The sequence below is a fragment of the Corapipo altera genome, unplaced genomic scaffold, assembly GCF_003945725.1.
Source record: "Corapipo altera isolate COAL_440 unplaced genomic scaffold, ASM394572v1 1, whole genome shotgun sequence".
Classification (NCBI taxonomy): Eukaryota; Metazoa; Chordata; class Aves; order Passeriformes; family Pipridae; genus Corapipo; species Corapipo altera.
In genome coordinates this window covers 24,189,203-24,214,944 of record NW_020884873.1, presented here as the reverse complement: position 1 = coordinate 24,214,944, position 25,742 = coordinate 24,189,203, and the positions used below count along the sequence as shown (strand labels likewise).

At 36.9% G+C, this 25,742-nt stretch overlaps 1 protein-coding gene across 7 annotated transcripts in view; it reads right to left on the bottom strand.

Annotated features, from left to right (window-relative positions):
* Window positions 1–25,742, bottom strand: part of ATP2B1 (ATPase plasma membrane Ca2+ transporting 1) — a 62,342-nt gene that overhangs the window by 16,820 nt on the left and 19,780 nt on the right. For all 7 annotated transcript variants that reach the window (XM_027668948.1, XM_027668970.1, XM_027668936.1 and 4 more), the window contains exons 2-11: window positions 18,621–19,030; window positions 13,508–13,705; window positions 12,404–12,658; window positions 12,198–12,323; window positions 11,691–11,834; window positions 8,894–8,932; window positions 8,409–8,570; window positions 6,844–7,058; window positions 5,437–5,679; window positions 2,797–3,038 (exon numbers count right to left, since the gene is read on the bottom strand). In XM_027668948.1, the coding sequence (XP_027524749.1) occupies window positions 2,797–3,038; window positions 5,437–5,679; window positions 6,844–7,058; window positions 8,409–8,570; window positions 8,894–8,932; window positions 11,691–11,834; window positions 12,198–12,323; window positions 12,404–12,658; window positions 13,508–13,705; window positions 18,621–18,825 (1,829 nt within the window). In that variant the 5' untranslated portion in view covers window positions 18,826–19,030. The remainder of the gene's footprint in view (window positions 1–2,796; window positions 3,039–5,436; window positions 5,680–6,843; window positions 7,059–8,408; window positions 8,571–8,893; window positions 8,933–11,690; window positions 11,835–12,197; window positions 12,324–12,403; window positions 12,659–13,507; window positions 13,706–18,620; window positions 19,031–25,742) is intronic.

The window sequence follows — 25,742 nt, the reverse complement described above, 5'->3', positions numbered from 1 at the left end:
TTACTCTTCTTTATGCCAAAGATGCCACTGCTTTCACAGACAGCCTATATACTTTATCTATACTGGTGCCATGAATATAACACTATCAAATATTTTGAACAAGAAAATTAGTCTCGTTCATGTGTCCTTTGCAAAGTTTTGCCATAAAGCAACACCATACACATTTGTTTTACAAATTAGTACAAATGTAGCATTGAACAAAAAAAAGTTCAGACCTGGTAGATCCACAAAGATGACTAAAATTACATTTAAGTGTTTAGTCCAAGGAGTTAGGGAATTCCCTAGAATGTTTCCACCTCATACAGGAAATTAAAATGAAGCAGTCCCTTAGAGTTTTAAAATATCCATCATAACTGAAATTTGAAGTCCATCTGAATTTCCTGATTTTGGTTATCTGTTCAAATGTAGTGGTCCTGAAACCTTACATCAGGTGTAATTATGAGACAAAGCCCCCAAAACTCAGGCTGCTGGAAGAAACATGGGCATATTCAACATAGGAATGATTTTAAGTGGAAGGCTGAGCCAGAAGCATCCATTGATTACTGCTATGTTCACCTGAATCACATCCTCACTGTAAACTCCGTGTGCCACAAATTCTTCTGGCCTGGTAAGATGCCTTCAGTTCTTGGCTTTCTAAGAAGGAAGTGGGTTTGTTCAGGAAAAAACTTTCTTGGGCCAAATTTTTCTTCAGTAGGTGTCTGGCTCAGTTTTTAGAAAACTATTATCCGATGTTACAGGAATGCAGTTGAGATGGAGACAGGGGTGTCTTTGCGTCTTCAGATCATGTAGAAATGAGCAATTAGGCCCTAATTAGCACAGCACTTACAGAAATAGGTGCCAATAGGAGTAGTCTAGTAGTTCAGTAGTTAACTAAACTTAAGCTTCTAGTGAAACCTTTTGCAGAATCAGGGGCTTAAGTAAACAGTTTTATATCAGAGAATTACTGTTCATTAGCTATGTGAAAAAGCAGTCATAAACTGGATATGTTGGAGTGAAAGTTTGGAAGCCGTACAAGGAGTGGCTGAGGACACTGCTTTTGTTCAGTCTGGGGAAGACAGGAGAGCCTTCATCATGGTCTACAGCTTCTCCCTGATGGGAAGCCGGAAGGGCAGGCACTAATCTCTTCCCTGTGGTGACTAGTGACAGGATCCAAGAAAATGACCTGAAGCTGAGTCAGGGGAGGTTTAGGTTGGACATCAGAAAAAGGTTTTTCACCTAGAGAGTGGTTAGGCACTGGAACAGGCTGCCCAAGGAAGCGGTCACAGCACCAAACCTGCCCAATAAGCATTTGGACAACATTCTTAGGCACATAGTGTAATTCTTAGGGTTGTCCTGTGAGGGGACAGGAGTTGGACTTGATGATCCTTGTGGGTCTCTTCCAACTCAGGATATTCTATGAAATATTTGACTTCATGTTAAGGAAAGAAAAAAGTGCTCTACTTGAAAAAATTTCTGCATTTCTTCTACTCTTATTATTAACCCATTTACATCTTATAAATGCTCATGTTTAAGTTTCAGTGTTCAAGAATAGTCATACTTGTTATAACAAAGATGGAGCAGCACAACTGACAAACCAGGCTACAAGCACTGCATAGCAAGTGGTTTATGACGACAAGACTTTTTCTCATTTGATACATACTCTGAAGTAGTTTGGATACTATTCCAATAGTACTCAAATCAGCCTATGTTTTCTTGTTCTTTGACAAATGCCCTTATTATTTATTTTTTAACTCAGTTATGAAGTTAAGGGGGCCACGTGAGTCTGGGATGAATGACATCTAGCAACTTCTACAGTTCAACTGCTCAATATAATAACTTGCAAAATAGTTCTGAAGGTAGAAATAATGCAAATATAGGCGTGCTTATTCACCAATGAGATCTGGCTTAAAATCTAGCTATGCAAAAAAATGCATGGACTTTAAGTTCCACATCAAAAGGAACAAGAGTCCTTTCCAGATTGATATTTTGTTCTGAGCACTAATTTGAGGAGAAGGAAGAATTAACATAATCAATGTGCTACTCAGACTAGAAATAGTTCGACCTTAGAACCAAACCCAGCCTCGTTACAAACTGCTGTTCCTGGAGAACATGAGGCATACATGTTTGATGTCTCTCTTCACCTAGTTAGGAGTTACCACAGCTGCCTTCACATCTATACAGGTTTGTCTCAGTGCTGTCTAATCACTCACTAAATCTAATCTCATTCTAATAAATCCTCCATAGATGGGCAGAAAAATAAGGAAGCAATTTGCTTTGTCACATTAAACCCCCTCAAGTTTCTTCATTCATGTTCAACCTCCCATTAAAATTATCAACTTGGACATCAACTTGCACAGTCTAACTAATAGTATGCTAAAAGTAATCACTGTTCAAAGGTACAAGTCCTTCCTGGAATTTAGGAAGTATCAGCTGTTGGGACTTTACTGGAAGACAGGTGAGCATTTTGACCAACCACACCTAAAAGTAAAATAGGTTAACAAAAGAATAGATCAATTCATAGATGCTATCAGAGAAGAGTTTACAAGTTCAAATTAATCACCACCAGGGTTTTTTTGGGTTTTGAAGTGCTAATTGCCCACCTTACTGTAGCAAGTCAAACAATGGAAGTTGACAAGCTTTGATGCTGGCTGCAACCCTAAGGGTATAGGACTGCTGCACTGCACTTGTTTGTGAGTAGGGAGATAAATATTTCACAGACTATGGCACAATGTTGTTTAGCATGTCAGGTCAGTCTCCTCACCTATCACAACATTTAGCCAAATTTAAGTGCTGAATCACAGTAGTAGTTGTTCTTACTTTTTAAGAACTATCTCAGAGGCACCTTTACTGAATATCCGGAAACTGCCATCAGAATTTTTTAACACAGTACTCATAGATTTTCTAACAGAGTTGAAGGTGTACACTTTGTACAAATCCTCTTCTGGTATCTCATTTCTTACGTCCTGATAATCACGTTTTAAATCCAAGAGCAATCCCAGCAAGGCACATTCAGTTTTATTTCCAACATGACGTGGTAGGCCACCTTCTTTTTCAGGAGGCTGCGAGAAGAACAAGAGCATCATTGAATAGGAGGTTAACTTATAAACCACTGAAGCACAGGATTTAGAAAACAAGGAAGGCCAAGCTTAGCTCTGGGATGGGGAAGTTTTACTTTTTCAATGATTACTTTATAAATTTCTATGAGTCATGATCCAAAGTCATACTGCTGCTTTTTTAAAAGTAACTTCCGTACCTGTTTAGGATCCTTCAGTCTGTTTCTCAGACTCAAAAATCACCCATGAAATTTGTATCAATCAACACAATCTTTCTAAAAGGCATTTTCTATTACTTGAAATACTTATCTGATCAACTGTAGGCCCTGAACAATTATTTTTGATTCTAAAAATACAGGTAAGTTCACATGAACTGATTTAAGCAAGCTAAATTGCATTATTTCTGCTAAATTAAAGTATCCTCTCCTGTAATAATTCTTCCTCAGTGACTTAGACTACGATCACATCACCGGTTAGCCTTCTTCTGAACAAACTAAGTCTTTAAGCTTCTTAAGTCTCACTACAAGTTCTGTTTTCCAGGCCATGGCCTACTTAACTGGAAAGAGTTCAGAATCAAGTTTCCAACCCTTTAATACCAGAACAAGTTTCTTATCTCAACAATGTGGGATATGCACATACTAGTCCTGTAAGTAAAGGAGTATTTCTTTTGAGATATTTGAGCTTATATAGCTATAACACTGCAGTGTAGTTTGCAGCAAAAAAGGGAGAAGCACTTACTCAGTTTGACATGCCTCAGGCAGCTAGAGCTGAACTATATTAATCGTAAGCCAGTGATCCATTTGCATTGTTCAGAGCTGCAAGATTTTGAATTTGGCAATACTGAATACTTGTACTTTCAAAATGTTCACTTTAACATGCAGTTTAAAGTATCCAGTTCTGGGTTCCCCAGTATGAGAGGTATCAAAATCCAGGCACAAGTACACCCATGGCACACAAAGATAATACAGGGAGGGACTAGAGCACCTGGCATATGAGGAGAACCTGAAAGGGCCAAGACTGTTCAGTCTGAAGAAGACTCTGGGGAAGAAACGTATGAGAATGTATTAAATGCCTGAATAAGGCAGGTGGGTGGAACAATGTAAAGACAGCCAAGCTAGACTTCCTAGTAGTGCCCAGTGAGAGGACAACAGGCAATGGGTACAAACCAAAGCTCTTGAAATTCCATTTTAACATATGGAAATACTTTTTTACTCTAAGAGTAGTCAAATACTTGACCAGGCTGCCCAAAGATTGCAGTCTCCATCCTTTGAGATTCTTAGAGCCTGACTAGGCATAGCCCTGAGCAACATGCCCTGGCTGATCCTGCTTTGATCAGGGGGACTGGAACAGAGGATCTCAAGCAGTCTCTTTTAGCCCTCTCTGATTTTGTTAAGCAGACTAACTCTGACCGCACTGGACATAATTTGGTTAACATGGTAGCAGTAAGGGACTCGGTCAGTTTACATGCAGCTAGCTTTTTTTTTTTTCCCCTGGCTTTAGAAAACAGATTGTGAAACTCTTCACGTGTTATAACTCATCAGTAGTATTTCCATCTTGTTTCAGAAAAATCAGTGCTGTTAAACTTGACTTGCTATCTCAAGTACAGCTATTGAGGAAATTCTTACAGAAGTACCATTTTTATTGGTTGAAAAGTAGCTTTTGGACAGAGTTTTTGCTGCAGTTTGTATACAAAGCATTCATAGTGGAGGCTTCTACTAAATCTTGAAGTGCTAATTTATTTACTAAATCCTAATTACTACTTTTACTTTTTACTACCTTAAAAAATGTTAGGTAACGTATTGGAATATTTACAGCAATGAAGCTATGTTCAGAGTTTCAGAAAATAATGCACACAAAAATGCTAAATAGTCCAGTATTTAAGTTTCAAAAATTTCTAAAATTTTTTTAAATTTCAAAATATTTTGCAAGTCTCAAGATTTGAGCAAATATAGTACAATTCTAAAGCCTACAAACTTATACAATGGTATCTGGAAAAAAAAATAAAAATCCATGTAGATCCTCAACTATACTTACTTTTTTTCATTACAGTCTGCTTAATGTTGTACTACTCTTATATATTTATTTTGAAGTAGCACTCAAATCCAGCCAAGACGCTCTTCAGGTAAGGTAAATAGTCTCATTTATAAAAACAAACTTAGACACAACTGTGAACTTAGAGGAAGTTATCTTCCTGAGATTGTATCTTTGAATTACCAATTCTAACTGAAATAAACTATTTTTTTTCCATTTAGTCTCAAATGAAGAGTTCAGAAATTTACAGCAGGTACAAAACACCTTATTCTGCATTGTGCCACAACTTAACTGCCTACCATGCGGCCCCCAGATAATTTGCAGCTTTTGAGGAAGTTTAGTTATCTTGACTGGAATGAAGAAATCCACTTACCAGTATTTTGGAAGTATAAGCACAATTAACAGAAATTCCTGTCACAAGGTAAGCCATGGTTTTCTCTGGGATAGCTTCTGGTTCTGGAATTTTTTTATAATGTTTTTCATTGATGTAGGCTTGGACCACTGTCATTCTGTTCATGGTCAATGTTCCTGTTTTATCTGAGCAAATCGCTGTTGCATTGCCCATTGTTTCACATGCATCCAGATGTCTCACCAAGTTATTATCTTTCATCATTTTCTAAGGAAATAAAAGCAGTTAACAGCGATTCATAACCATTACTTCACACTTCAGAAATTCTCATTTAAGAAGTCCAGTCTTACACAGCAGTTTCAGAAAACACTCAGTCTTTAAGTTATCTGGTATCTTTCAGAGGAAGAATTTGCAGCTGCCACATTCAGTACAGATTCCTTAAAGTCTATTATGTCGCAGTGAACTTCATTTTGAACAAAGTACCTAAAGACAGTCTTAATCTCACGTATCTGCATGTCACACAGACTACTGATACTATTCCAACTGTTATGAGCAAATAGTTTATGATGATATTTAGAAAGTGAGGTAAAGTTTGAGCTTTACCAGATACAATGTTTAAAAAGTCTTTCTGATTACAAGAAAGAGCAAATAAGCTGTGTTAGACTTATGTGAACCACAGATAATACAGACTACCAAGATACTAGGTTCAGCCTTAAACCAAAATACAAACTGGGAGTCTAATGTTTCAACTAAAACAGTGAGGACTACACAAATTTCATAGGTTAAATATTGCTTTAAATTCTTTACTTAACAGGCTTGTATAGTATTTTCAGTTCCAAGAGGCAGATTAAGTTCAAGTGATACAACAAAGCCACTACTAGTTAGTGATATAAGTTTTAGAACATACCCTAAGCACTGATTGTCTTTATAATTAGATTTTCAAATAAATAGTCTCAGCATGCTGAAACAGTAAGAAAATTAAGAAAATAAAGAACTTAAGTTAAAAAACATGCTGTATAATAAACAGAAAGCTAAGTGTTTTACAGTATTCCATCTTCACGGAGAATCAATCTGGAAGCTTTTGTAGCAGCTGCTTAACAGTTCAGCTAGGTAGAAGTTCAAGCTTATAGAATAATGTTATTTACAAACTCTTAAACATCTATGTATTGTAAATAAATGGCACAATGCTATGTACTGAACCCATTCATCTTTAGTTGGTGACAACAGGCTGGCAATCCTCACTGTTCAAGTTAGCCTGTATTCAGCGATGAGGAAAAGTACTGCAGTAGAATTCTTTGTAGTTTATGGCAACAAGAAAAGCTTCTTCCCAGTCTATTGGATCTACGTGATGCAGCATAAGTCAGTTTAGATTTAAGAGCTGATGAATACACCGATCTACCTTTAATATCTATTCCCCCTCTATCCACTTACCTTAACAGAGTAAGCCAGAGATATAGTGACTGCAAGTGGAAGACCTTCTGGTACTGCCACCACCAAGACTGTAACTCCAATAATGAAGAACTTCACAAAATACTGAATATAAATTGGTGTACATTCAGCAAGCCAAGGTCTCTTCTGAACCCAGAAGGTATCAATTACAAAATATAACACAAGGATAATGACTGTGATTGCAGACATCAACAAACCTTGTTAAAAAGAGAATAAAAAGTTTTCAGAAATTATCTCAAATATTTGGCAAGAGAGACTGGAGGTGAGTCAAGTACAAAATACTTCTACCTTTATAAAAGCTAGTTTATAACTAAGATTTCAAACAACCAAGTCAAAACATTGAGGTAGTTCTCATGGGTGTTCCGACTCCCAAAGTATGTATTTCCTCATGCATTTCACCCAGCAATTTCTAAAATCTTTTTTTCTTCCATTTAATTGAAAAGCATACAGCTAATTATGAGTAGGATACATAAAGTCAATTTACTAAGCAGAAATAAGAAGTGAAAAAATTCAGCAGGCCTTTAACAATTGTACTGCTAATTGATTCAGAGGAGTGTTTCAGTGCATGCACTGTCTCAAAGCAGCAGGATAGAAAAATCAATGCATGAAGTATATGGGTATTAAGGGTACATAGGTGATTACAATGGGTCAAAAGGTACATAAAGGAAAACAAGAGCTTTTGAAATATATGAAAAAAAACACATTTGACAAGAACAGTAGTTTACACTAAACTTACCATGGAAGCTTTATTCACCATTTGTTAGTACAAGTTCCTCTGAAAAATTAACATTGCTATACATAACTATGGAGTGCTACAGCTGTAAGTTTAATTGCTTCATCCACAGACTGTAGCAGTTTAATGACACAGATGCTAAAGTCAGCCCTTGTTGAGGTTCTAAAGTTGCTTCTGGCCTGAATCATTTAATAATTCTACTGAACAAAAATAAATCCTGAAATATTTGAATGAAAACACCACACACTAGATAATATAGCCTAAAATTTATGCTAAACTTCACTGTTCTTTTAGTCTACTTTCAAGCAGCAACAATCTACCAAATATTTTGACAAGACAGCTGAATATTATCTGAGAGAAAAAAAAAGTTACATATCAGCAAGGCATATGTTAAGTGGAAATTCCTAAGCCTCTGAAAGTATCAGAGATAACCTAGTTGACCCTACCACATTTCCTAGATTTCACTCAATCTATAATTCTCTAGATACATTGCTAATTGACATATCCTATCTAAAAAGATCACTCCTAACAGTTGTCTAATGTTATGAAGCTGGAATTTTCTCTCCTGGAAGCTGGCACTTGAAAGCCTGAATCTATTTAAATCAAGGAAAAATAAAAGCCATCCACATGACACAGTTTGAGAGGCCATCAGCATACTCAGGCAGAACAGCATACTTCCACGCATCAGAACTTTGCACTTAATGTAAGTAGCTAGCCCTGAGTACTTTGATTATTTTAGCTCCTCACAAACTATGCATGTTCAAACTTAATTCCAACATAGCACCAGCATAAGTAGGGTACTGAGACATCATACCTGCTTTGCCAATCTGAACTGCAAGCTTTGTGAGTTTGCCTTGGAGAACTGACTTTTCTTTCTTTGGCAAGTTTGCTTTCTTCTTGTCTTTCTCATCTCCATCCCCACCATCCTCACTCTTCAGTGGTTGCATTTCCATGGCAGCACCATCTTGAGCTTTAGCTAGAAGGTAGGAAAAAAATTAGCCATTGGGGAGTCCCCTAAATCAGTGGTACTTAAAGAGCTTAACACCAGTACTGTGTATTCTTGTATCCAGACAGGCCATACTACATGTGAATGTTTAAAGAAGTGTATTGGGTGTAGGTGTTGGAATCCAAAGTTCAGTTAAGCATTTGTTTTGGGCAATTTCACTTAATGCCATCCTTAGCATAAGCACTTTGGATCTAAGGATTCAATATGTATTTTTTATAGGAAAGTCTGTATTCATTACATACACACTCAGAAAATAGAGACTTGCAAGAAAGGATCAGAGAACTTGCATTTACCTTTGTTACGGTTTTCAACAGCTCCATCTTGCTTTTTACCTGTCAGAGAGAGGAACAAGTTGTGTTTTAAACTGGCTGTGCAGAATTCATTTTAACGTTTATGTTTATATATAATGACTACATTAATCTGCTGAAACAAGCAACTGCATTAAAAAAAAAAAGTAAAACGTGTAAGTCAGCTCAGAGAAACAGCTCACATCAGTTTTTTGGACTTTCATTTTCCCATACAAAACTGCTGCACTGTTAATCTACCATGGTAAAGTTTGCACAAACTACTGACACAGACACTTATTGCTTCTGAGCAAAGCTTTAAAAAGATTGTTGACACGTTTTTCTATGAAATATATTTGTTATATTAAAGTGATTCTGGTTGCCTCCATCTTGCTTTGCTCTTCTAACACTTGCCACCAGTATCTGATTACTACTGCAAATGAACTGCAGGATCTCACTTCCAGAATCAGTGCTTTTTTGTACAACACTGCAGAAGCTACCGTAGTATAAAATATTTACAAATCTACAGCCAAGTTTAACAGAGGCATACCACTGGATTACTGATCTATGCTAACCCTATTTACACAAATATGAACATAATCTGTAAGCAAATACGATACATCGCTATAAGAATAGCTTGAGTTCATAATAAAGTATCACTCCTACCTGTGTTCAGAAACAGAGTTCAACAAGAGATCAAAGAAGGACGGTAAAATAATGAAAGAATTAAACAAGTGAAACATTAAAGGTAACTGGAAGACCAACACATGTTATTTGGGGGGCTTGGCAAGTGACAAACTTTACTTTTAAGTCAAGAAAGCAAGGTTAATTGAGGAACTTAGAACAAAACCCAGAAATTTTCAGTAGCTTTGATAACTCACCAAGTTTTGGCCCTAGGTTATGTAGACTGAAATTTACAAGAGTACTCAGGTAGAAGAAAATCAAGTTATCAAGTGTGTGTGGCATGACATTTAACACCTCCATTACACTATTACTGTAGACTAAGATTTCCCCCCAAGCATTCTCTCAACAGCTGAGGAAAAAAAAAATAGCATGTTCATTTTCTCCAGAAGATGCCACTTCAGACTTCTAAAGAACTTGTCATTGTTTCCTAATTTAGTATTTTTTCCTTCCTAGGTACCCTCTCTCTCTTACAAGAGCAAAGTTCTACACTTGAGTTACTTGTAGCTCCTTGTTCATACATTATCTCCTTGCACATACATTTGCTTTTGCTCTGCACCAAGCCATACACAGCCAACTAAATATAGTCCCTTTAATCTCCTTAACATTCACAGAGAGGCTAATTTAGTTTAACCTGAATTTTACCAAGGAGAATCTTATTATGCACCTAACTTAAGGGAAAGAGGAAGCTATCTATCTTGGGAGACAAAAAAAAAAAACCTGCAAGCATTGAGGCCTTAGGATACACCAAAACACCACTTGTCAAAGAGAATTCTGCTTACAGAATAATAAACAGTGACAGAATATTAATAAAAACTATAATCCTCTCCATATCAGATGTAGCAGCTGTACCATCATTTGCTTTGTCCCCTCTGTAAGGGGAAGAGCAAAGGATGGCAATTGTTTCACACTAATCCCTGGAAGTGTTGCAGGTCTTCACTATCATGCTTGAAACTCATTTAGAACTTTCAATTCTTCTTGTAACCATTTTTCTACCTTCTGAAGAAATTTACTACTTTTTACAATTCTGATCCTTCTAGAAACTTGAAAAGTATTTGTGTGTTAGGTCAAGACAACAAGAGTTCAATCCCAATTCTTGCACAGAGCACACACTTCAACAATTGACTCTTTAGTTTGAAGACCCTTGAGATTCTTAATCACATTTCTGTATAATTTCCATTATTGTTTCATATTCCTTTGATGAAAAAGTATATTTTGATTTACATTTATATTTTTTGGTTCTGCTGTCAAGAACCCTCAGACTCAGTCCCATCCAGTAGACTTCATAGCAGTTTCTTGAAAAATTTGTACCGTGGTGAAACTCAGTCCTGAACATGCCTTGTAAGTGTTATTATCAAAACATTACTTAAAAGCTTAACATTTCTAAGCTTTGATTTTAAGGGTAAAGGCTACGGCTTAGATAAGTAACCTTATAATAAGGAAGACAGCCCACTCCAGTCTTCACGGAAGGGCTCCAAAATACACTCAGTTACAAGTCCCTCATCCCTCCAAAAATAAGGATTAAAGAAAAGTGCCACCACGGATTTGCCTCTGAGCACTCAAAACTTCACCTCCGGAAGAAAAGGAGCAGCAGGAGAAGCCATCTCTTCATCTTTTATTAAAATCAGTTTCATATATGCTTAAACTATCCACAGCAGTATAAAAGATACGTTTTTCCCTTCAAGTGCCCCAGAAGAATGCCCTAAAAGGGACATTTTCCATCTGTCAAATGCAGAACTAGATCCTTACTAGGTTGAATTATATAATAACCTGTTTGCCATGAACAAATATTTGCTATTAAACATGAATGTACTTTGAAGTTATAGAAGATGACAGTTTAACTATTTATAAATAGTATGGCTGGTTAGGAGTTGTAAACTTTCCAAACTCTATTTGATCAACGAGATTTGAAGTTTAATTAAAAATCCATGTGGCAAGAGTTTGAAGTAGTGATGCACTCTTAGGTCACTGGGCTCAAGTTGGTCTTTTTTCCTGTGAAACCTATGGAAAGTATGAATTTTAAAAAATGACTTCTGGCTCCAGATAACTAAAAAAAAAGTTTTTATCTAGTAGCATTCAAGAGTTCACCCCTCCTTCCATAGGAATTTGAGATTATTATGCCTACTTTTCTTGTCCTTCTTCTCTTTTTCCTTCTCCTTCTCCTCTTCATCTCCTCCAGCCCCAAGTAAGGTGAAGATGATTCCAGTCTGAGAGTTAACACCTACAGCAGTAACCACCATTCTTCCAGAGCCTTCCATCACATGTGTACCTGAAAGATTAAATCAGGTTTTCCGCCATGACTTCAGTAGTTATATGGCAGACCACATAAGTAAGGAAATAAGTATTCAAACTTCACGTTAACAAAATGAAAATGTGTATATACACCACTGTGCTCCTCTAAAGCTTTAATCGCCAAAGCTATCTGAAAAGGAAAATCATTAGCAGCTACACAAAATGTTTGTCAGTTTTAAGGGTCTGTTCCCTCTGACAGTTTTGTAGCAGTAACACTGGGTTGGGATACTTTCAGGAGTCAACAAGGTACAGTTTGCTAGATTTTAACCTCAACATTTTAAAAAACCAGTTTACCCTAGAAAAAAGCCACTTTCTTCAAGCATTGTCATATGCTACACACCTGATAGCAGCATAGGATCTCTGTCCAGCGATTTCTTAACATGATCAGATTCTCCAGTCAGTGAGCTTTCATCAATTTTGAGGTCATTTCCTTGAATGAGTACACCATCAGCTGGCAAAAGGTCACCTACAAGAGATCACTGGGTATGATGACTGCTGTTCCTTTTTTAAAACTAAAAGAAAGTTCCACTTTAAAAATATGTTTACCATATTTCACTTGTGCAATATCTCCAACAATTATGTCAGCTACTGGTATTTGGATGACTTGACCACCTCTGATGACTGTGAATTTCTGTTCTTGTTCAATACGGCTCTGTAATCCCCGAAATTGTTTCTCCTTGCTCCAGTCATTGAAAGCTGTTACTAACACCACACAAACTACAGATAGGAGGATTGCTGCTCCTTCAATCCAACCTGCTTCAGATTCCTCCTCTTCTTCACCAACATTTACTGATCCACATACTGCAGAAAAGAGGTTTTAGATTTAACAAAGTCCAAATAGATAGTTATTTTAGCAATAAAAAAAATTGCCAAAACAAAGAAACTACTAGTAGTTGCTAAACATTTTCTGTGCTAGCCTTCTTCACGATTTTATCTTTATTTTCCATTAGGGTAACACATAAAGAAGCTAAAGAACCTGAAAGCTAGAGCAACTTGAGGAATTTAAACCACCCTGCTTATCTGAACACAAGAGAAGTCAATATAGAAAGTTACCTGTCCTTATTATCTTGTTAAGTGATGGCATAAGAATGCCAGACTAGTTAATCACCTTCTGCTTTCTTAACACATCCCACTTTGTCTTAACAAGTCAGATATCATTGCAAAAATTCAGTTCAATGAAGGTCTGATCTCTTTATTTTCTGTTTAGAAGCATAAATATATCTTCATTTCTTAAATTAGAAAGTTACCAGTGTCATATTGCAAATCAAGGAAAATTTAAGACTCGCTGACTCCTCAGAGAAAGCCCATGACTGCAAATTATAAATTCCTTAAATATTTGAGGCAAAGCTAAAAAAAACCCACTTGCACAGAAACATTGCTGGATTTAAGAAAAGTCCTTGCTCCTGCTGCTTGCAATTTACCTCTGGCATTATTCTGGTCAGAATGATACCAGATCATGACCAGGGAAATCTCATGTAGCCCTTTTAAGGCAAGCTAGAGTTCTAGTAGTATACACTCAAATAAGGAACAATAAGATGCTTTTCCACTGATCTACTGTCTCCCATCAGATTTACAGTACAGGCACATTGGACCAGGAAAGTCAGTAGTATAATAAAGTAGATACCTACTTTTAAAAAAAAGTTTACTTACGTGATTCATTTCCTCCTGGAGGCTGGTAAAAAGAAAGGCCCAAGGATACTACGGCTGCAATTTCTAATATAATTAATGTAACATCCTGTAGTGCTTCCCATACTAACTGAAGAAATGTTTTTGGCTTTTTAGGAGGTATAAAGTTCTTCCCAAAAACTGCTTCTCTCCTTTCTATATCTGCCGGATTTCCACTTAAACCTATTTAATAATAAGACAAAGTTAGTTGACACTTGTATGCATTTCTCCCTCCCATTAGAAGTGACTGACGTTTCCCATTCATGGAATCAAGTCCCACTCCATATTTCAGTAACAATACCAAAAAGCCATATCTCAAATACAATTATGTACGTATTATCTTTAAGTCAGTCACTTTAGAAAACCAGCTATATTTTATAATTCTCACCTTGCCAAAACAAAGTTGATGGTCTACCTGCTTAGTATGTCACTTAATATGACATAGTAACAGAGTATAGTAACACTCATACCTTTGTTCAAAGTAACAAAGTTTGCAAGACAAGATCATTAGTAGTTACAACTATTGAGACTGAGTAGCACCATAAAGCTTTAGCAAGACCACAGCCTGTGAAGGTAGTACTGTTTCCCACTACAGGGATTCTGTATTAAGAGACAGCATCCTAGGATCCTAAAATTAATGTAACATTTATAATCACATATTATAATAATATACTATTATATTAGTGTATTATTTATTATATAAAATACTATTAACTGCTGTTGAAGCTCTCCAGGCATCATGTGGAAAGAGGTAACCACTTTATGATGCTACTTCCACCTGGACAGTAGTTTTTTGCTCTTCTGAAGCTTCACTTTCTATCTTCTCTCACACAGAGCCTATACTTAGCACTGTGCAGGGTCTGTCACCTCAGTTCTGTACCTATTCTCTTTCTTATATAGCATACTTCTTTGAGTTCTCTTCTATCTCAATTCTTGTACCAACTTTAAGAGACACTAGCAGGCAAGAGTAAGGGTCTTTCACTAAAGGGTACTGCATGCCAAGACCTTAAAGATAAAGGAATACCAAGAATATTCAGTGCAAGGTCATGCACTCAAGGTCTTCTGTAAGTACCCCTCCTGTTTACTCCTGTAACAGTTGTCTCGCCCACCATTCAGAATGAAGCCACTGGCATATTTTTCAAAGCAAAATGGTCAAACATCCAGTCATGCTTTTCAGACCAAAGATCTCAATACTTCAACCATATTGCCCCCAAGATTATCAGTACCTGCTTAAAGACAACTATTCTCTTAGAAGCAATTTTTTTAATAGTTAACCCAACTGCTTATTGATAAAGGCATTGCAAATGTGCTAGATAATCAATAAGAACAGTAGCCACTACAACTTGCTCTCACAATAAGTGGCGTACTTAACACCTGTAATGGACATTTACTAGAATCATCACACAATATTTCAAGACATCACAAGATATTTCAAGGAGTAGGATTCAAAGATCCTTGTGGGTCCCTTCTAACTTGGTATATTCTGTGATTCTGTGAAGACACCTTGATAAGACTACTGAATTGCAAAACTCACTTTTAAAAGCTAACAACTGCTATGCAATCACTTAACTGAAAAGCAAAATGTTTTTTGCAGATCTTTTCAAAGTGAAATGAATTAATCATACTCTTTGTGTGTATAATACATTAGATTTATTCTAACACTCTTCGATTCACCTTGCATTCATGCCTTTGAAGATTTAATACAAAGGAGCAATTGTCCTCATCAGCCATAACACTACACTTCTTGCAATTCAAGCTTTAAGGTGCATACTTTCAGCTCAAAGAGCACCACAAGACTATTTTCAAAATCAAGCTATATGTTACAGAAACTCAGGACAGCTTGGCCATTCCAAAAGGCTGGGCCATATTGTGATTTTGCAAAAGATATCACTTCTCTATTCCTTTTAACATGGCAAAGTTTGGAAGATTATTTACATAGTGTCAGCAGCATCACTTTCCTCCTCTCTTTGCAGGGTACCACAGTGTAGAACATTGGAAATACAGCACTGGTCTATGAAGAATGAAAAGCATTTCTCAACAAGGCCATATAACGTCTAGGCTACTATCAGAACCACTTAGCAAATATTAGTAAGTAAGTCTAGCAAAGACAAAAAACATTTGTAATTTTAGTATACACTATAATACACCATGCACCATTAATGAACTTGCTGCATTTAACACACAGCTGGCAATTTCACAATTAACACTCTACAGTCCTGAGGGCAAAACTACTGCCATTATATTGTTCATTATGTGTCTTAACTACAGTAATTTATGCTATTTGGGGTCAAGTGTGAAAAATATTAGGCAAGGGACTAGTTAATATACAATATTCATATACAGTTTTTATTAGAAATCTAGAAGTTACTAGACAATCAAAACTATGTGGACCTGTGGAAATACTGATGGTGGTTTATCTGTCCAGAATATAAGACGGACTTTTGCCATTAAAGGTATGTCAAACATTCATTTTGCACATTAGTATACATGTAAGCAGTAAAGTCTGCTCAGTATCCTTTTTTTAAGTAATACTGGTAAAGGACTGCTCCCATTTCTTATTTCAAATCAGATTGGTCTGACCCAAATTTTGTCTGAAAACAGATATTGCCTTACATTGTCAACAACTTCACACCAAGAAATAAAACAAGATGAACTCATCCACTATGTAGCACGTCAGAACTACCTGTATTTTTCCTATGAAGCCACTAGTAATTGTGTAGTGGTCAGTGTTTCATATCATAAGGAAAGCATCTAATTAGGAAGAAGTGTCATAGGGCCTTGAAGATTACAAAGAGCTAGAACTAGTGTAACATAGTTCTAGTGTAACACTAATATAACACGTAGCAGTTTTCTGCACAGATCTTGCCTAGATTTTTTTCCATTAGAAATGTCTCCCTTTCTATACTTACAACTTGAATTTGACAACTTGAATTTGACAAAGTGGAGACCTAGTTCTACCTTTACAAGATCTCTCCCTGAGAAATTTATAGCAGCTTACCTGACAGAGAGGCTGGTTCTCTAAAGATTCATGCAGTGATTCAGAGTCAAAATGACACCTCTGTAGAGGACACTGCTCTAACTCATCTCACTTAACCTTTTCGGAGCTAATTAACATATTCAACTGCTGAGGCCTCGGTGTGTTTATGAACTTCTCTCACACTTAAAAAGATGGTGCCCTTTTATCAAGTCAGTTGTTGTATTTAACTGATTGCAGCGTACATCTAAATGTCAAATCCTTTTGAAAGGGAAAGGCCTTGATCACGCAGTCCTTGGTACTGCCCAATCAATCTGCAGGAAAGGTCATCTAACCCTTTCTAGTTTTAGTACACTGACACTCATCATTCCCATGTGTCAACTTGTTTGTTACATTAAGAGACAAAGTGAAACCTGCAGTTTACAAGTTATTTGGTGCTTAGTGCATCATGACTATCTAAAATTGTATGCCCACCTAGTAATAATGAGCCTTAAACCTTGCAGATCACTGTAAAACAGGATTCAACTCTCAGTTAAACTCCTGATTATAGAAAACTATACCCCCTTCCACTGAGAAAAGAAACTGCCTTTCAGTATTATGCAACAGGTCGACAGGGTAACAGGAGACTACTGGTCCTATCTAACATGTTACACTGCTTGTACACTGCAGTGCTTCACACACATACTTCACAACTCCATTGATGCCAAGGAACAGAATTTTGCACTCCTTATATTTTACAAACTTCCTCATCCTGAAATTGGTCTACTCCCATTCACTGGTAGGTCAGCCATGTCAGCTGGCTACTTTCAGTTTCGTAAGAGAAACCCAGTTCATGTACTGATATAATTTCAGGAGTCTGGAAATCTGGTTTCAGAAGCAGATCAAGACAAAACATGCTAAATGCAAATGTACCCAGAGGTACCTTACGGCATTAGTAGGCTGTTCTTGGTCCAAGGAGACAAATCTTTCCATAGCATTTGTGAAGAACAGAAAGCAACGGCTCTCCAGGATTAGGACAGCAGGTATTTTACTGCCACCAACATGACAACACATTGGTTAAAAGCTGTGTGAGTGCTTGAATGCAGAGACACCACAATCTGCTGACATCGTGATTTTGGTAATTCTCAGTCACTCCCAACAGCAGGACTTCACAATAAATTTCATGACTTTTAAGTACTTTAATCTATCTACAGTTTACTGTAGATATTATAGTTTAAATATTTTATGAAGTGTGACTTGTATTTTTCAGAAGTTGACACTTAGAGTTTGGAAGAAAGTAGTAAGAGATGGCCAGGTCCTTAAGGAAAACTTCTGGAAGGTTCTCAGGAAGGAGACTTGATACATTTATTTATTTATTCACATTTGTACAGTCTGTCTTGGAGTAGTAACTCTAGAGAGTAAAAGCATCAGGTAGCCACACAACAGAAGGCTGCTTCAGTCAAACATGGCAAAGACTTTAAAGATGCTTATTTCTAGAGAATAAGATTGTGTAATCACTTTGTAAACCTTCAACTAAGAGTGACAGTACATGTTAATGCTTAAAGCTGTATTGATAGTTATTTCGGACAGCTCAAATGAAATTTACAGAAATACTATAGATTTAAAAACTAGATCCTGCTATTAAGAACTCAGTGTAGCACAAATAGAAAACAGATGCCACCAGTTCTAAAAATTGTTGCAATAGGGAACGCAAGAACTAGGTGGCAACACCAAAGCATTAATAAGTCCTGCATTAGACTATTAAAACCTTGGCCTCTACAACAGCATGATCTGAATTGTGAACTATAGGTCATATGAGCTATTCACAAAATCTATGCTTTCACAGTAAGTTGAACATTGCTATGTTGCATTGCTACTTTATATGTGGATGCCTACACCAATGAACTTTGTTTAAAGTGCAACTTCACCACTAATACAGCATCTCACATGCATTTAGACCAATCGAAAAAAACTCTCACTTACTTATTACTGTGGAATATCTCTGCCTTAGAGGAATAAGAAGCAATATTTTCTTATGGTAACTAAAATACTTCTATAAACTTGGTTATACTAAAACAAGTAGTTTGCTGACTAAGGTTTTTCCTGAAAAGAGTTTCCTCAATAATAGTGTTAAAATTGGCTTACCTTCATTTGGTGAAGTTTTCAACTTTGTGCAGATGCCATGTACATCTCCATAGCATTCCTGTATTTTATGCAGTGCATCTGCAGCTCGAAGTTCCATAAGAGAACGGAGCTCTGTAAGAGTAACTCCAAAATCTCCATGATTAGCTTCTTTTACAGCATTTTTTACACCACTATATGCAACCGAGTTGTTTGCCATGTCACCCATGATGCATGCAGTCTTTAGTGCAGACGATTTCCAGTAAGGAACAAGATTTCAACTTAAAATATTTCCAAAAGGAAAATAAATCCTTTGGGTTTTAAGACAGTCAGGAGAGCAGACACATCACCCAAGTAAGAGACCCCGTCTGGAGAGATCTTTGAGGTTGTCCCATGGTGCGTTCTGTTCCCCAAAACCAAAAGGCATGTGCAATCTAGGGAAAGAATAAACACATATTCAGTTACTAACAGCTATACTGAAATACCTAAGACAACCCTACTCATTGTATTGAAGATACAGAACAAATTTCTTTATTTCTTATAATATTTTTAGTTTGCATTCAGTTGACAAGAGTGACAAGGTATAAAATGGACGTTTCCCATACCAAAACAACTTTGCATTATTTTATTTCCTTAAACCATTAACTTAGAACAACTGTTGTCTTTAAGACTTGCATTTTCCTTGGTATGTCCATCTAGTCCATCATCAAGAGGAAGCCTTTAAAATCACCTAAAATTAAATCTGTTTCCAGGGAAATAGAGTTTGTAGCATCCACAACTGATATCACATAGGGTAAGAACATACTCAAGTTAAAAATCCCCAGTTTTCAATGAGGCTTTCACCTCATAGTTTGGGAAGAGCAAGCTTTTGTATGTTCCCATTAATTCATTCGTGCAAACCTCAAGAAAAACCATTTCAACACTAAGCTAGCCCACGCAGTACTCTTGCATTATAAGTAGGATTATATCTTCAGGCAGACCTAAGTCTTAATACATTTTCACGTCCAGACAGTAGTCTTAGCCTTGCTCCAGCCCATTTCATCCCAACTCAAGCCTCCCATACTTCTCTGAACAGAGCGAGAAATTGTGTAGTACCTGCCACCTTCCTAAAGAAGGGATAAGGAGGCTGAGAGCAGCTCTTCTGTCTGATTATCAATGCACTGTAGCTGAGAAATTAACATCTACCCACAGGACTCTAAACTTGCACAAGCATTCTATATAAAATTCCTGCTCGGCTGACACACCTTGCACGTACACATGTATCTACACAACAGTGCACACACAAACTCTTCGTGTCTATATAAAGATCTGCTGTGTGCCAAAGACAGACATCTGATTGTGTAAGTCAGCTTTATCGACATAATGGTGCATGATGAGCACATGTAACAATATATTACCCTGCAAAACATTATGAGTGAACAGGCTCAGATGAACAATAACTCAGACACTTCCAGGTCAACAAGACCCTCAGGTGTCATATACCTAGCAAAGGGAAATAGTTACCACTGACTGCATTGCTTTATAAAAGCAAAGAGTCAAACAAAAAATTCCTAGCTATTGCCCTGCTGACTTAGAGGACTGTTCAGCTGAACCACTGTGTCTATGTTAAGTCCAGGTATAAGCACCTAATTACCTGAAATTTAAGGCCTTGGTTCCAGGAACAACTCAGATCTCTACTCTGGAAACCATCAGTTTCAGCTACAGTAAATCTACCATTTAAAGCACCATATCACAGTATTTCATTTTCACTGAGGACAACCATTGATGCTGGAAGACCTGAACTGATGTCCTCTGACCACAAGTGACAGTCTCATCTCCAGCAGAACTAAAACTGCTCTTCTCTTCCCCTCACAGGAGACTCTAAGAAAAGCACTGTCTACGGCTATTTTCTGAAGACCGACAAAAGGGATAGAGCAACCCATATCAATATGCAAAAAACTTCAACATCCTATAACAAAGTAACTAATTTAAAAATTAATTTTAAATCTTAATTGTTTTCTCTGCTAATTGCAAAAAAATATTACAACAGTTGAAGAGTCCATGATGATGGTGTTAACCTGCACGCTAGGATGTAGTTTTGATTAATACGTAGCTGACTCTAATGTGTCCTGTTAGAGTATCCTGCAAGTGAAGAAATTCATGCAAATCATGTATGAAAGATTTTTCTTTAAAGATGTACCACATTGTTATCTAATGCCCAAAAGCTGGATGCTGTTGGCCAGCTGGTAGCCTAGGAGGATTTATCAGCTGGCATCTGATCATAAGCTATGACAGTACAACAAGAAGCAGATCAGGCAAATGAGTTTGTATAGCTATGGAGAAGATGCTGCAGCTGCTAATTAGGCAAAAATAGACCAAGCAGAATGCCCCACAACCAATTACATCACATTTGATTCAACTTTAATTAAGAAAAGCTCTGTTCAAGCCTCTAGCAGGAGCCCTGCACTTGATGCCCAAATACACCCAAATCCAAGAGATGAGGATAGGAAAAGCTACAGCTCTTGTCACTGCTCACATGTCATCAAAAAGTTCTGAGACTTATTCTCTCACTCTCTTCTCTGTATGTATATCGAGTGGACAAGACTTGCTTTCATATGCAAGTAAACTTGAGAGCAGTAACACTGCCTAATCATAACTCAATTTGCTTTGCACTCCAATTTCTAGCCTCTCTATGCATCTAAATCCATTTTTATTAGTAATAGTACAGTGATTAGTTATTACTAAGTTTATACTGAAAGGGCTTCTCAGATGTTCCAAAGCACCTTAATAGCACCCTAACATACCAATGAACCCTTAAGGTTCACAGATAAATTCAGTAAGCTTACATCAACACCACAAAAAAGTGCAGTTCTGCAGATCAGTGCTAGCAGTGTTACAGATGTTTGGTACATCCATGTTAGGAAAGAGTTGTGGAAAATTGAAAAGAACAGCATGAAGACTCTTCAAATTCTTAATACTGAGTAAGAGCAGTCTTGTTCCAAATCATAAAACTTGTTTAAACATTATCAATTGTTACATGAAATAATTCCAGAAGAAATCTGCTTCGGTAGCCCGTTTTCACCAAGCATTTCAACAGACAGCACAATAGCTTCTTGTGACACAGGTACAGAATGGACTTAGTTTAACATGCATTTTTCTGTAGGAAACAGCAAAGAAACTTTATTTAAGAATATTCTTAATGCAGTTTGATGTAAAATCTTGCAACACCCAATCACTTCCTGTGAAGCAACTTTCAACAGTTCATTTTTGTAACATTAGTGGTGATGCATAATGAAACCATCACAGTGAAATTCAAGTATAATAAAAGAAAGTGGTTTTTAAGCTACAAAGATCATCTAATAGCATTTACTTTATCAACTAATGAAATACTTTGTTTTGACCACTGTTCCAGTTCTCAATTCTTGCATCAGCCATTTGAAATACATTATTTGAGTAGCGTGAGCTCTGGAGCACTACAGTTCAAAGCAATTCACCTCTTAAATTCCAATCTGCTAATATCTCAAATTTTAAATTCAAAGAACAATTATCAAGCTAAAAGTCATTTAGCTGAAGTTCCAGTCTATTTAAAGTTTAATTCAGTTGAAATTATGTGTTAGTGTCCAGCTTTAACAAGCTGCACACAGGATGATTTAGAGGAGTCTTTCATTAGACACATCAACTTTTCGATAATCCTTTGTCTATGTATCACTGAGACAACGATCAACTTTAAAGCTATTGTCTCTCGCACTCAAGTGACTAAAAAACTTAAGCTGCAGAGGCACCTTTGAGTAGCAGCACCTACTCCCATAGGCAGGATTCGGCTACATATGCAAATCTCACCGAAAAGACCCTGCTGCTCTACGGTTGTAATAACTTCATGACATATCATGTCATTGCAATTGCTTATGAGGAATACTGCAGCTTAACTTTCTTATCCAAATGAAATTAATATTTATTGCTAAGGGAGTGTGCTTTGTTACCAGACAAAGATAATAATTCAAACCCATAACCCATGAAACAAAGGTTAGATAATTTTGTCAATATTAAAAGTTTGACTACCTCGTAAGCCTCTGCAGTTGGACTGGAGAAAGGACAAGCTCTAAACAGAAGTCCACATGTAGAGATGCTTACCAAAGCATGAACAGACTATAGATTACAAGCCTATTTAGTTCCACTGTGTTGATCAAGCTAGAAGCTGCAACATGTTTCTTAAAGCGTTCCTGTAATGACGCTTTAAACATAGACTCACATTAACCTCCTGCCCCAAAAAACAGCTACCATCAAGACAGTCTTGAACATTAATTAGGCTTTAAAAAGGAGTCCAGAAATAGTCCTTCACAGGTAAAAGTATTTAATAATTAGTGATTTAGTAGTCATTCCGTCTATTTGAAAGAAAGCTATAATATGTGTTTTACAGTCATTAAAATTAAGGCTGCCTTGAAGAGATAGTTTGCAGAGGCCATGCACTAACAAGTGTAAACAGTAGAGTTTAAGAGTGGCACAATTACTATTACCCAGATGCACAGGACCTAGCATACCTTGGACCCCTACCCAAGCCTTTCCTATAGTTAAATTTACGTGTAATACTTCACCAACCTACAGGAAATGCAATTTTCTTAATCAATATTAAAAAAAGGCAAACTCATACCTCAAAAGTCAAAGCTTGGGCAACTATAGATCTTGTGTAATTCAATTTAATTTATACATCTGCTCAAACACTATGCATTCAGATATAAAGCATTAGCTGGTGCTAGCATTTGACCCTCAACAAGACACTAAAAAAGCTGGGCACTGTAATATAGGAAAGGGCTTGCAAAGTGATTATCTCAGGAAAGCCTTTGTTTAATCTAATTAGTTCAATGAGTACCAGACAGATCTGCATACCAAAAGGTTGCTGTGATAAAAACTGTCCCATATGTTTCAGTTGTCATGCCTTTTAACCTGTTTCAAAATACAGCTTTTAAGATACCAAAAATATATACTATGCCTTAGCAGACTTTAGTGTAGGTATGCTCCACAGCTTCAAGCCATCACATAACATCACATTGGAAAGACAAGGGGAAGAAGTTGTCCGGAATACTATTAAAATAGAATATTATTATAATGGAAAGTAATTGTAACTTAGAAAGTAACCTGGGAATCACACTGAAAATGACTGATGTCTTCTGCTCTAGAGGGTCTTAGTGTAAAAGACACACCCTCACACTGACTTGACAGGCTACAGAAACTCAACGCCTGTTTCACAAGAAATATGAATGAATGCTAACGAAACAAAATGTTAATACAAAACAGTATGCATTTACAGGTCACTATCCCATAAGTTAAAATGTGCCTAACTGAACAACTAGGAGTTAAATCATTTCAGTGGCATGTTGTTGTTTTAGTGCAAGTATCTCAGAGAGTTCAGCTTATGAAGAGACGAGTAAAAGTAGATTGAAGAGCTAAGAGGGAAAGGGCACAAACAAAGTTTAACATATCATCTTCAGCCTCAAATGTGCCCAATGTGTTGTAATGGCAAGTTTCCCTTATTACAGCTTATGTGTTATAAACGGGAAATTCACCAAAGGTCATGACTCTTCTTTAGTTTTCGAAGAGAAATCTGACTTCATTCTGAAGCCTAATCTCTTGGGAAGCAGATGCACTTACCTATCTGAAATAAAAACTGGCTTAGATTCTCCAGTGGATTTAAACACTGGTATTGTTCCTGCTCATTGTAGGGAGGTTGGACCAGATGACCCTCAAAGGTCCCCTGCAACCGAAAATATTCTGTGATTTATGGCACTTATGGATTGCTGCTGCCTATTGTGATTGAGACTTGTAGTAGCAGTTTCATCCAGCAGTGGTTTCCTGGTTTTAAGACCCCCAATTTTTTTCTTATTGAAATGATGGCTAACAAATTAGGACTTCAGTAGTCTGAAGTCAGTTTGGTAGTAATACAAATTAGCAGCGTTCCCACACAGGTTTCTGCATAATTTCCCTCCTATTTTGGTACCAGCAAGAAAAAAAAAAAAAAAAACAAAACATAAGTATTGAAGGTGAGTTATTTTGGCATGAAGAAAATGACCTTCTCTTATGCAGCAGCTTGCTCCACAGCCTCTGTAAGGAGCCCAGCAAGCAAGAAGACATTTTGTTACGCTGTCAATCAGCTGCACAGGTCTGTACTGCCCCGTCTGGTCCAAGCCACGGCCTTTCCACACTCACAACTCAACTTCAGCTGAATGGCAGCTGGATTAAGAAACAAGATCAGAATGTGCTGTATAGAATACTCTGAGTAGGAAAACTATTTTATCAAAAGCCTAAACTAATAATTAGCTTTCTGAGATAACTAAACAGATATTACTGATCCAACAACAGACAAATCAACCCAACAAGAAGGGCTTCAGAAAAACCTATGAACGCTTTCAAGTTACATCAGACTTTGAGAGATACTGGAAAACCCAAGAGCACAAAACCAATGTGATCATTAGAGAAAGCATTGAGTCTCCCATGTATTTGAAATACTAGGCTTTCATCATCTCCTATTTTATATTACAATGCTGAGTTGTCCATAGGAAGCTAAACATTTCAAGACACGAAACCATGCAAAAGAGCTAAGTTTTTAACTACTTAAAACACTTTTCTGGAAACTGGAATTACTTATTCCAGACATCCATTAACAGAGCCATGTCTCCAAGGATCCCCGCAGTCCACAGCTCTCATCAACACTCAGGCAGCTTCTCCTTTCTCCACCCATAGGCCCTGGAACTTCCTTGTACTAGGCTCATCTATTTTTTGCTCTGTGATGACATCAAACTAAACTAAGGCTAAATTTGACAGGACTGCTTCCAATAACAGGTTATTCCAAGTTAAGACTATAATCCCAGGAGAAAAAAAGTTTTAACCTCTAGATAGGACTCTGTCCCATCCAGCATAATTTTAAACGTGTTCAAGTACCTAAAATGCATTTACTATGTGTGTCAGCTACTTCAGCTAACTTGAGGTGAGTAGATTTGCCAAAATTTAGACTAAGGCAGCTGATGGTTGAAGGCAAACCTGCTGGTGTTTAAAGTGAAAGAAAAAAAAAGTGTTTTCCCAATGCCCATCGATATTTTCCTTTACTTCAGATCCACTGAGTCCTAAATAAGATGACTGAGTATTTAAAGTTGCTTAATCCTGCACAGTTTTGGA